Genomic DNA, 12912 nt, shown 5'->3' on the forward strand with positions numbered 1-12912 from the left:
TGTGTGGAGGACTCTGTTTCCATGTGTTACAGCAGCTGCATAACAATTTTTATCTTGGTTCTGCCACTGGAACCAGCTGTGTCTACTTGAGTAAGCTGTTTCAAACTTTCCTGACCTGTGACACAAGGATGATAATGTGTGCTCTGCTTGCCTCACATGGATGTTTTAAGAATTATGCAAAAAAAAAAATCTATGTGTGAAAGCATTTTAAAAGTCCAGTGAGTGTACTATAGAAATGATTATTCAGTTCAGTACAGACGCTCAGTCGTGTCCGACTCTTTGCGACCCCATGAATCGCAGCACGCCAGCAGGCCTCCCTGTCCATCACCAACTCCTGGAGTTTACCCAAACTCATGTCCATCGAGTCGGTGATGCCATCCAGCCATTTCATCCTCTGTCATCCCCTTCTCCTCCTGCCCCCAATCCGTCCCAGCATCACGGTCTTTTCCAATGAGTCAACACTTCGCATGATGTGGCCAAAGTATTGGAGTTTCAGCTTCAGCATGAGTCCTTCCAATGAACACCCAGGACTGCTCTCCTTGCAGTCCAAGGGACTCTCAAGAGTCTTCTTCAACACCACAGTTCAAAAGCATCAATTCTTCGGCGATCAGCTTTCTTCACAGTCAAACTCTCACATTCATACATGACCACTGGAAAAACCATAGCCTTGACTAGACGGACCTTGGTTGGCAAAGTAATGTCTCTGCTTTTTAATATACTCTCTAGGTTGGTCATAACTTTCCTTCCAGGGAGTAAGTGTCTTAATTTCATGGCTGCAATCACCATGTGCAGTGATTTTGGAGCCCAAATAAATAAAGTCTGACACTATTTCCACTGTTTCCCCATCTATTTCCCATCAAGTGATGGTACCAGATGCCATGATCTTTGTTTTCTGAATGTTGAGCTTTAGGCCAACTTTTTCACTCTCCTCTTTCACTTTCATCAAGAGGCTTTTTAGTTCTTCACTTTCTGCCTTAAGGGTGGTGTCATCTGCATATCTGAGGTTATTGATATTTCTCCCGGCAATCTTAATTCCAACATGTGCTTCCTCCAGCCCAGCAAAATGATTGTTATCACATTCCAAAGGAAGACTATGGGCTCTGCGTCTCTGAACAAGCTTCCTGGTCACCTGTGTGAAGTCCTTTGTTGTTGTTGTTTAGTCGCTAAGTCGTTTCTGACTCTTTGTGACCCCATGGGCTATATCCTGCCAGGCCCCTCTGTCCATGGGATTTCCCAGGCAAGAGTAATGGAGCGGGTGCCATTACCTTCTCCAGGGGAATCTTCCTGACCTGATGGAACCTGCGTCTCCTGCATTGGCAGGCGGGTTCTTTACCACTGAGTCACAAGGGAAGCCCATGACATAGTTTAGGTGGAGGCAAAAGTGGGACCATTACTAACTATCAGTCTCCTCAGTTCCCTTCCCTTTTGTTTTGGGACCTTTAAACATAACCCTGTGTTAATAACCAGACTCCCCCAATGAGAGAGGACTGAGAAAAATTAGAGCTTTCTCTGCTTTCCAAGGAAAGGCTTCCTTGGGTGTAACATGGAGGATACAGGCTGTAGCAGGTAGCAGGGCTTTCAGCAGATGCTGGGGAAGGGAGTCCAGCCCCAGACTGTGCCATGGGCTATATGTGTGGGGTTACCCTCTACAGGATGCTCTGGACCTGGCCTCACTGTCCTCCAGGGAATTTTTTGTTTTCTGAGTGAGCACAGTTAATTTTCTAGAAATGTTAATGCCTTGACAGAAAGCTTATTTTGTTTTGTTTTTGGATACAGTTTTGGAAGAATGAGAAACACAGAACATTTAAACATCACTGGCATACCTAAAATTACTTTCAGATTTCTTGATAAAGATATTTTATGCAACTTTATTACTAACAAAGTGATTCAGTTGAAAGGTTAAATTTAAAAGCACTTTTTAGGAATTTTAGTTTCAGTTGCTGGATGGAAACCTCTCTTGATTACTTCTTTTTCCTCTCAAAACCCAAATGAGTGAGAAGAAATATAAAAATAAAATCTATTATCTGTTTTATTACAGCATCGAAAAGCATGGAAATATCTAATAGGTGACAAGAAGCTTTAAGGACTTTCTACAAGGAGTGAATTAGATGATATTAGACTCACCTGAAACATAACATCGAAATGACAAAGTTAATGTTGGTTCAGTGGTAAAGAACCTGCCTGCCAATGCAGGAGACATGAGAACTGTGGGCTCGATCCCTGGGTTAGAAAAATTCCCTGGAGGAGGGCATGGCAACCCACTCCAGTATTCTTACCTAGAGAATCCCAGGGACAGAGGAGCCTGGTGTGGTGTAGTCCATGGGGTCACAAAGAGTCAGATGGGACTTAGCGATGGAGCAACAACAAATGGAGAAAGAAACCATGACAAATGCTAACCATACACGACAGAGGAATAAAAGTGATGTCAAAGTAAAATCTGAGGCCAAAAGAATACTAACTGGAGAAAGAAGATTTTAAAACATTGTAGGAAGATGTATCATGTAGTCTGTCGGAATACTATGACATCATATAACATTATGCATCATATAACATGGCATCTAAATATAGAAGGCAAAAGCAATCAGAAATACATAGAGAACTGACAAAAACGCATAGCTTTCCCATAAAATAACAGATTAAATTGACAATAATAAATAGGATCATAGGGAATTTGCATAAAATATGACTAATAAATTTGATTGTTAAGTAAATGTAGATGTATGCATTTCTCAAATTGAGAATTCCTTCCAAACAGTTTCAGTAATCAATTATTTACTGGACTGTAGGGAAAAAAAAAAAAATTTCCTAAAAAATCGTAGAACGCAAAAATTACAAGGAGGGTATAGTTTCCAAATTCTGGATGTTTGGAAATGGAAGAACATGCAAAAATAATTCTATCTCAAGAGGAAATGGAAAGTAAAATTAAAGATCACTTAGTCATGAGAACTCTATGTGTCAAAACCTGTGATATATAGCTGTCTTAAATGCATTTAATAGAAAATAAATGTTGGAAGAGAATGAATAAATCATTCAAACCAAAAATGTAGGAAAATAACAACAAAACAAATCACTCTAGGTGGAAGGAAGAAATCAATACAGATAAATGAGAAATTAATCAAATACACAATAATAACAGCAAAAAGGTAGAATCAATCAATAAAACCAAGAATTATCTTTTTTTGAAAGACCACTTCCAGTAAGCATGAGCAAGAGAGGGAAAAGGGAAAACACAGTAAACTACATAGGGAAAAAGAAAGATGCAAAGACAGATGTGGATTCTTTAAATAGTTTCTTTTTAAAGAGAATATTATAAACCAGGACTGCCAGCAGCTCTGTAAGGACTGAGATCTGGGAATGTCAGGGACCTAGACTTTGGGGCACCTCAGAGGTAGGTACCAACACACATGGGAATTCTAGGGGTAATTAGCCACCAAAGATGCCCAGGGAGACATTACAAAAATAATCATCACCTCTCTGCTTTCTCCTATATGTCCCAATGGTTTGCTGAGATATGTACATCGCATTTTCTTCCTTTTTTTTTTTTTAAAGATTTTTCTTTTTTTGATGTAGACCATTTAAAAGTCTTTATCAAATTCGTCACAGTATTGCTTCTGTTTTATGCTTTGGCTTTTTTGGCTGAGAGGCATGTGGAATCTTAGCTCCCTGACCAGGGTTTGAACCCACACCCCTTACATTGGAGGGTGAAGTCTTAACTACTGGACCATCAGGGAAATCCCTTCATTGCATTTTCTTAATCTGAACACGTATACCCACCCTACCCCCAGTATTTCCACTTATTCTAGAAGCAAGGTTTTGTTTTTAATTTTGTTTTTATGCAATGAGTTATTTTTTCAGTGTTTATCTTGATTGACCATATTTGCCAACATGGTTAGTGGGGTCCTCTTTCATCTGTAAAGGATTCATTCCCTGTATTGATTGCTGGGCTGTCTTGGAAGCACCGCCAGTATGTGCAGAGCAAGGCCTGTTGAGTTTTGGGCCATTTGTTTCTTGGCGTTTTTCCCCCAAAGAAATAGAAGAGTCTAAGTAAAAAATATTCTCGCCTCTACCTGCTCTCATCCTCACCCTTCAGAGGTGATTCTTAGATTCCTGGTGGCTTTTCATGTCCCAAGAGAATTGTGTACATGGAATGAGCATTCCAAGTTGTGCTTTAATTAATATTGAATTTATACAAAGTTATAAATCTCAGGGTCACGGAGAGTCGGACATGACTGAGCGACTGAACTGAACTGAGCTGATAAATCTCAAACCCAGGTCTTAAGCCTTAAGCTAAACATATGGATCTTATTCATACATTTAGTAATTTCAGTATTGGGCTTTCCTTGTGGCTCAGTGGTAAAGAATCTGTCAGCCAGTGTAGGAGACATGCGTTTGATCCCTGGGACGGGAAGATCCCCTGGAGGAGGAAATGGCAACCCACTCCAGTATTCTTGCCTGGGAAATCCCATGGACAGAGGAGCCTGGCAGGCTACAGTCCATGGGATTGAGAAGAGTTGGAGATGACTTAGTGACTAAACAAGAACAACTTCAGTATAGAAAAATGGCGATCATTTTTAGTGAACTTCACTTTAGGTTCCAGTAAGTCATACACTTAACAGATGAAATGCTTACACATTTATCACCAACTCATTGTATAATTAGGCAAATTCCCTTAGAGTTTTCAAACTACAATACAAATGCATTGCTTAGGTTTCCCTCAAACTTAACATCAGACCTAAAACAAATATTTATTCTCATTATTTTGATGATTTTTAAATTGTTCTCATGAGTAGAATATCCTTTTCCTTTAAAACATTCTCTTTTTGCCTATTGATGGTATAAAATAAAGCTATTGAAATGTGCATAGTTAACTGTATATGCTCACATTTATCTTCTGGTTAACCAACAGCCAGAGTGTCTAGAATTGGTTTTGTGGAAGGAGATTCAGTCTTAATCTGGCAGGGAGACCTCTGAGGTTAACATCTTCTGACCACAGAACAGAAGAATGTGTATTTTAGTGATAGTACTCGTGGTGGTTCCTTTGTTGTGTGCTTACTGAAGTAGTTTCCCATGTTGTTGTTCAGTTGCTAAGTTATATCTGATTCTTTGTGACCCCATGGACTGTAGCCTGCCAGGCTCCTCTGTCCGTGGGACTTCCCAGGCAAGAATACTGGAGTGGGTTGCCATTTCCTTCTCCAGGGGATCTTCATGGACCATGGATAGAACCCGAGTCTTGAGTCTACTGCATTGGCAGGCAAATTCTTTTCCACTGAACTACCAGCGAAGCCCATGGTTTCTCATGTGAATCTTTATTCTGGCATCCTTATAGAAGTACAGAAATTCAAGTTCACCCAACATTCATCGAAAGTTTGGCTCAGAAACAGCTAGACTTGGTTTTGAGAGACCTTCAAGTATATCCAGTAATCTAGTGGAGCATAATAACTTTTCCAAGTTTCCTAAATATTACATTAATATTCATTTTAATGCTGAAAAAGAAGTTAGTGTTCTCCACTGTCATTTGGAGGAGCAATTATTGAAAGGATGTCCCAGAATCTAAAAGTTAAGAAAATATTTCCTCTATCCGAAATGTTGAAAGGCTCATTTGAATTAAAATCATTATAACAGTGTTGTTATAAATACTAACTTAATGAAATTTATTCTTCTGTTTTTCTGTTGAGTTTGTTTGTCATTTACTAATATTTTTATGTTTCTTTCTTTTTTTAAAAGAAAATAGACATTACCAATAAAGCTGTTGCAGAAATTCTTTCAAAAGCCACAGAATATCTTCAGCCAAATCCAGGTAAAGTTAGAAAATGTCTTGAAATATTCAACTGTTCATTCACAGATTTTAATAACCAAGTTTTACTGGGCATCACAGATTCTGATAACCAGTGTTTACTGACTGTATGGTTGACATGATCTAGAAGCAATGTCCTCTATGTCCAAATAGTGAAATTAAGTAGTTTAAAGTTGAGTGACTAAAGGTAGTTGCAGTGTTTCTTAGCTGATGACGAACAGGGCAGAGACTTCTGTGAACTATGGAGACGTTATTTGGATGGAGTCTTGATCTTAGAGCAAGACACTTCTGCATGCACGCGTATGTGCTCTGTCATGTCCGATCCTTTGTGACCCCATGAACTGTGGCCTACCAGGCTCCTCTGTCCATGGGATTTCCCAGGCAAGAATACTGGAGTGGGTTGCCATTTCCTTCTCCAGGGGATCTTCCCCACCCAAGGATTGAACATGCATCTCCTGAATTGGCAGATGGATTCTTTACCACTAGTGCCACCTGGGAAGCCCTAAGACACTTTTCTAAGCAAAGAGATGCTTTGGAAACCCACTAAATATTTTGTCAATACTTTCTTATTCAGTTCTTTTTTTTTTTTTAATTCTGCCATCCTGTTCTAACAGTGTCAGTGACTTTGAAACTGCTTTCGCTTAATGGCTCAAATGCTGGTGAAGTGAATCGGATAAACCTGAGAAACAGGAGAAGATCCACTGTTACTGCAGCTTCTTGACAGGAGGTCTTTTGTTCCTAGGCACTGAAGCAGGATTCCCTTGATGAAGTTTTCCTAACTTCTAAATTATAGAGACCAACAGAGGGCGTCCAAACTTTGAATTCTGTGGATTTCCAAATCTGTGTTTACTTTGTATGAATTTATTATTTGTACATAATTACTGCGATTTCCTCGGCTGTAGGAATCAGCACACATCCAAACATCTGATAATCTAGAAAATAAATCTAAAAACATACATTGGATAAAATATTCTACATTTTAACAGGATCCTTGGTTGGTTTGTGGGCACATTAAAGTTTGGGAAACACTAACCTAGAATACATGAAAATAAATATGTAATTATTAAAATCAGAGAAAATAAAAGTTTATCCCTTTACTGCCTAAAATTATCTCAAACATCACCTAGCCTGCAGAATAAAATCCCAGATCCTTAGCTTGGAGTTCAGTTCATAGTACCATTTCCCCCTAAGTATTTCCTGATTTGTTCTGTATTAATTTCTTCTTCAGTCAAAGCAGCCTGCCCTATATCTGTTGGTTATAAACCATAAGCATTCCCTTTCTGCATCTTACACTATTTCTGAACTTTTGAGATGGGGGCATCTTTCCATCTTTATTCAGCATATTGTTATATTTTCTTTTCTGTATACCACATAAGACTTTATTTGTATAATGACATCTTAGACTTTTTGCCTTCCAAGAACTATGTGCGAACTCCCTGAGGGCAGAGTATGTCTTAGGTGTCTCTCTTTTTTTAAATTATTATTTGACCACCTTGAGTGGCATGGGGGATCTTTGTTCCCTGATCAGAGATTGAACCCATGCCTCCTGCAGTGGAAGCACAGAGTCTTAACCACTGGTTCACCAGGGTGTCCCTGTCTTAGGCCTCTCAAAGGCCCTAGTCGTTAGCCTGGGGTGTCGCACAGAGCTGGGATCAGTCAAACCTCGTGGCCTAGGTCAGAGAAAGGATCTAGTGGCCACCCACCATTTTCCTTGGGTCCAGAAGTGGAGCTGCGCCCAAGAGACCATCAACACAGACTCCTGTTCACCGTGGGAGTGTCCGTCTCCTCCTGGTTCTGCTTCCTAAATAGGAGTGTGCCACGCAGTGCCCTTGTACCATGACATTGAAGAGCATCAGTCTGGGTACACTCTTGGGCGTGGGGTGGGTGTTAACCACCAATTGGTTTGAAACGCCTGCCTCAGCCATTCTATTCTTAGTCTGCAGTCGGTCCCTTGGAAAATGTGTCTTCCCCAGTGTCAGCGTCTTGACTCGATGAGTTAGCTGTGGGTAGGGTAATGATAGCCTCGGTTACTATGACATTATTTGGGAGTCAACAGTGTGTGCCCTAATTTCTTTTTTCATCATGGCCCTTAGCACCCATCCTAGTTAATAATCTAGGAAGCCATGTGGGAAACTGGGTCACACAGGCCCTTCCTGTCTCAGGTGTCTGACATTGAGTCTAGGGCGACCTTGATTTCGCAGCTGCATTTGTTAAATGCTATGTACCTGCTACTTTTGCCATGCCACTTTAAGGAATTACAAATGATAATGTTTTTAAGCATACAGAGCTAAGCTGGGAATGCTGAACACTGTGTCGAAGATCCGAGGCCAGGTGAAAACCACTGGGTACCCGCAGACGGAGGGCCTGCTGGGTGACTGCATGCTGAAATACGGCAAGGAGCTCGGGGAAGGCTCCACTTTTGGTGAGTATTAGCACGTCACTGGGGAGAGCTGAGCACGCAGCCTTCGTTGAGTTTTCGTAATGCATAAAGCCTTCATTTTAGCAACCCTTATTAATTTTTCCTATTATAAAGAAATGCATGTTCAGGGCTTCCCTGGCAGTACAGTGGTTAAGACTCCACACTTCCAATGCAGGGGCGTGGTGCTATCCGTGGTCAGGGAACTAAGATCCCGAATGCCACATGGCATGGTCAAAAATTAAATTAATTAAAATTTAAGAAATAATACATGTTCATCGTAGGACATTTAGAAAACATAGACAAGTAAAATAAAAGAAGATGCCAGCATCACCCTCCCCAGTTACGCTCTTTGTTGTTTGTTCTTTATATTAATACCTTTGGTTTATTCTTGTATTTATTCATATACAGTTTTAAAAATATTAAAGTGGGGTGATAGTATATATATCCTAATTCCCTTTTGTAATCTGCTTATTCCCACTGACTGTAACACGGTCCATGTTGTTAAACAATCTTCCACAGTACTTTCCACTGGTTTTTTTTTTTTTTTTTTTGAGGATAATTGCTTTACAATGTTATGTTAGTTTCTGTTGTACAGCAGTGTGACTCAGCCACGTGTATACATGTATCCCCTCCCTGCCCTCCTCCCGCCCACCACCAATCCACCCTCCAGGCCATCACAGAGCACCGGGCTGCGCTCCCTGGCTCCCTGTGCTATACAGCAGCTTCCTACCAGTTCTCTGTCTTACATGTGGCAGCGTGTCTGCGGCAGTGCTGCTCTCCCAATTCACCTGACTCTCCCCTCCTCACCGTACATATCCACATGGCCATTCTCTGTGTGTGCATCTCTATTCCTGCCCTGCAGGAATGGCTCATCTGGACCATTTTTCTAGATTCCATATATATGCCTTAATATATGATATTTGTTTTTCTCTTTCTGATTTACTTTACTCTGTATGACAGACTCTTAGCCCATCCACATCACTAAAAATGACCCAGTTTCATTCCTTTTCATGGCTGAGTAATATTCCACACAGTCCTTTTTTTAAAGACTGCATAATATTCCATATATCCATAGTTTGTTCAATTAATCCCATTTACTGGACATTTAAATTTTTTAATGTGAAAAAAATTTACACAGCATTTATGATTGCCACTTTCCTAGATAAAGCTTTGGAAATATCCAAGATTATGTTCTTAGATGAAATTTCTAGTAATTAAGTTGCTGAGTCAAGAGTATGCTTAGTTTTCAGGGTTTTGAAGCATAATTTCAAATGACCCTCCAGAAGGGTTATACCATATTGATATTCCTGCCAGGAGGATATGAGAATGTTTCCCTGCACAGTTATACTAACTCTGAGAGTTATCCTTTTAGTTTCCTTTTAAATAACTGATAACCTGATTTCTAGCAAATAGAACTGGTATCTGGGCACTGTTTTAACTTCATTTTTTGGATTGTGTTTGAGGCAGGTTTTTCAGTCATGTTTGTCATCATCTTTGTGAGTTTTATATTTGCGTCTTTTGCTTATTTTTATATTAGGGTGTTCATTTTTTTTTCTTACTGTTCTGTGAACTTTTTCTTTTCTGTAAATATTTATTTGGCTGCACTGGCTCTTAGTTTCAGCATGTAGGATCTTCCATCTTTGTTGTGGCATGTGGACTCTTTAGTTGTGGCTTGTGGGAGCTAGTTCCCTGACCAGGGACCAAACCCTGGGCCCGCTGCATTGGGAGTGCAGAGTCTTAGCCAGTACACCACCAGGGAAGTCCCTATGAGCTTATTTCAGTGGTCAGAATATTTACTATTTGTCTGTCACATATGTTGGATGAAGTTTTGCCCCAGGTATGCATGTACCTTCTGCTATTGTAGATAGAGATCATTTTAATGGAAAAAATCTTTTGCTTTTTTGTTAATGCGGCTCATTGATCTTCCTTTGTGGTTTATGGCTTTGGTATCATATTTAGAAAAACATTTCCACCCCTTCCCCTCCAGTAGTAAACTGTGCAAATGTTTATTTATACTTCATTTTCATACATATGTTTTCTTTCCTTACCTTTAAATTTCCAAGCTCTTGAGTTTAATGGACAAATACTGTGCAATGGGGTTTTAATTTTGTGTTCTCACAAATACATAGCTAGTTGCCCTAATACTTTATTGAAAAGTTCAACCTTTCTCAGCTATAGCTTTTCTGTTATAAAATTTTATATATAATATTTTTAATTTGTTTCTGATCTTTCTCTTCTGTTTTCTGGATCTGTATTCCGCTTTGATTAAGTTTTAAATCAATGTTGTTTTAAATATCATCATTTTAAAATATATTTAACTAAAATTTCCCCTAGATATTATAAAAATTTCACAGACATACTCACCTATTTTATTTTTCCAGATGGAATTTAGAGTCCTTTTAAGTTCCCTCTACTAAAAACAAAAAAAATATTAATTTAATTTTATTTTTGGCCATGTTGTACAGCTTGCAGGATCCCCAACCAGGGATTGAACCTGGGACCCATGGTAGTGAAGGCACCAAGTCCTAACTACTGGACCGCTAGGGAATTCCACAAAAAACCATATTAAATTTGATTGAGATTACTTTAAATGGATAAATTGTGGGTGAATTGAATTGTTAAGTCTTCCTGGAGAATTTGGCATGTTTGCGCCTCTTGTAGTGGTAACAAGGCAAGATATGGCAATTGAGAATTCAGATATTAGGCCATAGTATCCATTTAGGAAACTAGGGGGAAAATCTTTTGAAAACTTGAAAAAAAAAAACCCTCAAATGTTAAAACATTAATTAGTCTCAGAGGGTATCAGTGTCCTTTGGAGCAGTATAATGTGAATTTTATTTCATTTCCTGGGTGATTGGGACCAAGATGGCCTATTGCTTCTTCTGAAGGCTGACCAGTGAAGGGAACAGGAGAGGCCGCCAGGCAGGCCCTGACATCCATGGACAGTCCTGCAGTGCATCTGGTCAGGTGACAGGGCAGGGGCTTCGATGCAAAGACAGTTTGGTCAGCTTGGTCACTACAACCCTCCTTGTGCTCAGCTACCAGAATGTGTGCATGCATGCTCAGTCACTTCAGTCATGTCTGACTCTGTGTGACCCTATAGACTGCAGCCCGCCAGGCTCCTCTATCCATGGGATTTCCCAGACAAGAATACTGGAGTGGGTTGCCATTTCCTCCTCCAAGGGATCTTCCCCACCCAGGGATCAAACCCAAGGCTCCTGCATCTCCTTCATTGCCAGGAAGATTCTTTACCACGAGCCACCTAGAACCACTGCCTTTTCCTCCACCCCCCGAATGCCTACTTGCGTACTATTGCAGGTTGCTGCTGCTGCTGCTAATTCGCATCAGTCATGTCTGACTCTGTGCGACCCCATAGACAGCAGCCCAACAGGCTCCGCCGTCCCTGGGACTCTCCAGGCAAGAACACTGGAGTGGTTTGCCATTTCCTTCTCCAATGCATGAAAGTGAAAAGTGAAAGTGAAGTCGTTCAGTTGTGTCTGACTCTTCGTGACCCAATGGACTGTAGCCTACCAGGCTCCTCCGTCCATGGGATTCTCCAGGCAAGAGTACTGGAGTGGGGTGCCATTATTGCAGGTTCAGTTCAGTTCAGTTCAGTCCAGTCTAGTCGCTCAGTCGTGTCCGACTTTGCGACCCCATGAATCACAGCATGCCAGGCCTCCCTTGTCCGTCACCAACTACTGGAGTTCACTCTTTAGCTGGCGCCAAATATCAGTGTTCAATCCAGCTAAAGCTGCCTATGGCTGCTCAAGCCCGGTGTAGCTGGCCTGCACCTCACTGCAGGAGAAGATCCTGCCCATCCTGTGCATGTGACACTGCCAGGCTTTCTTTGATCCGAAAGGGTCGGGAGCCTTAGAACCATCTCAAGAATACAAGGAGTATTCAATACAAGGCCTCAAGAAGACCTAGAAGCCAGAAGTTGAGATGAGGATTTGTTCACTTATTTCTATTGTCATCTTTATTGGTTAATACGTAGCCCCCGTGAATGAATCCCTTTCATTGTTTACAAAGAGGGATTTTGTTCTAGTTTCTAAGGAACCTTTGGTGCCAGGTCACAAAACCACCAGTTTAAAATCAAGGAGCTTTACCCCCCTCTAGTGGCGGATACGGCAAGTGCCTCAGTCTGTCGGAGCTTTGGTTTTAATTCTCTGCAGTGGAAAGTACAGAAGCCGTGAGGAATATGTGTAAAATAGAAACACTTTCTCCTTTTAACATTTTCTTTTCTCTGGGTCAAGATTCAGAGGTCCCAGGCTGAGGGCCTTGTTTCGCATCATCGATCATCACAAACTTTGGGGAAGGAATTAAATAAATATCCCTGTTAACTTAGATTTAAGTCTGCTAAAGAACCTTTTATGTTTGTATTCTCTGTTGAAGGCAGTGCATTGATAGAAGTTGGTGAATCCATGAAGCTCATGGCTGAGGTGAAAGACTCTCTTGATATTAATGTAAAGCAAACTTTTATTGATCCACTTCAGTTACTACAAGACAAAGATTTAAAAGAGATTGGGGTAAGTTTTCTAGGCTATAAATCTGCCTGTTGCTACTTAATATGATTCTTATACTGTTTCAAATCATTAGAACATTTCCATAGCGACTCAGCGAAAGCATCATCTGACTGTGGGTGGTAAAATAATAACTCAGTTATGGTAACCTGGCTTACCAGGAAAGAGTCCCAGGACAG

At 40.5% G+C, this 12912-nt stretch overlaps 1 protein-coding gene across 3 annotated transcripts in view; it reads left to right on the forward strand.

The window, feature by feature from the left end:
- The window catches only part of SH3GL3 (SH3 domain containing GRB2 like 3, endophilin A3), a 109352-nt gene that overhangs the window by 56247 nt on the left and 40193 nt on the right, over positions 1-12912 (forward strand). For 2 of the 3 annotated variants that reach the window (XM_055417551.2, XM_088829789.1), the window contains exons 3-5: positions 5725-5797; positions 8073-8216; positions 12606-12739. In XM_055417551.2, the coding sequence (XP_055273526.1) occupies positions 5725-5797; positions 8073-8216; positions 12606-12739 (351 nt within the window). The remainder of the gene's footprint in view (positions 1-5724; positions 5798-8072; positions 8217-12605; positions 12740-12912) is intronic. The other variant, XM_088829790.1, reaches the window with a different exon arrangement.

This window comes from Moschus berezovskii, chromosome 21 (genome assembly GCF_049115385.1).
Source record: "Moschus berezovskii isolate FMDL1 chromosome 21, NW_MosBer_1.0, whole genome shotgun sequence".
NCBI classification, from domain to species: Eukaryota; Metazoa; Chordata; class Mammalia; order Artiodactyla; family Moschidae; genus Moschus; species Moschus berezovskii.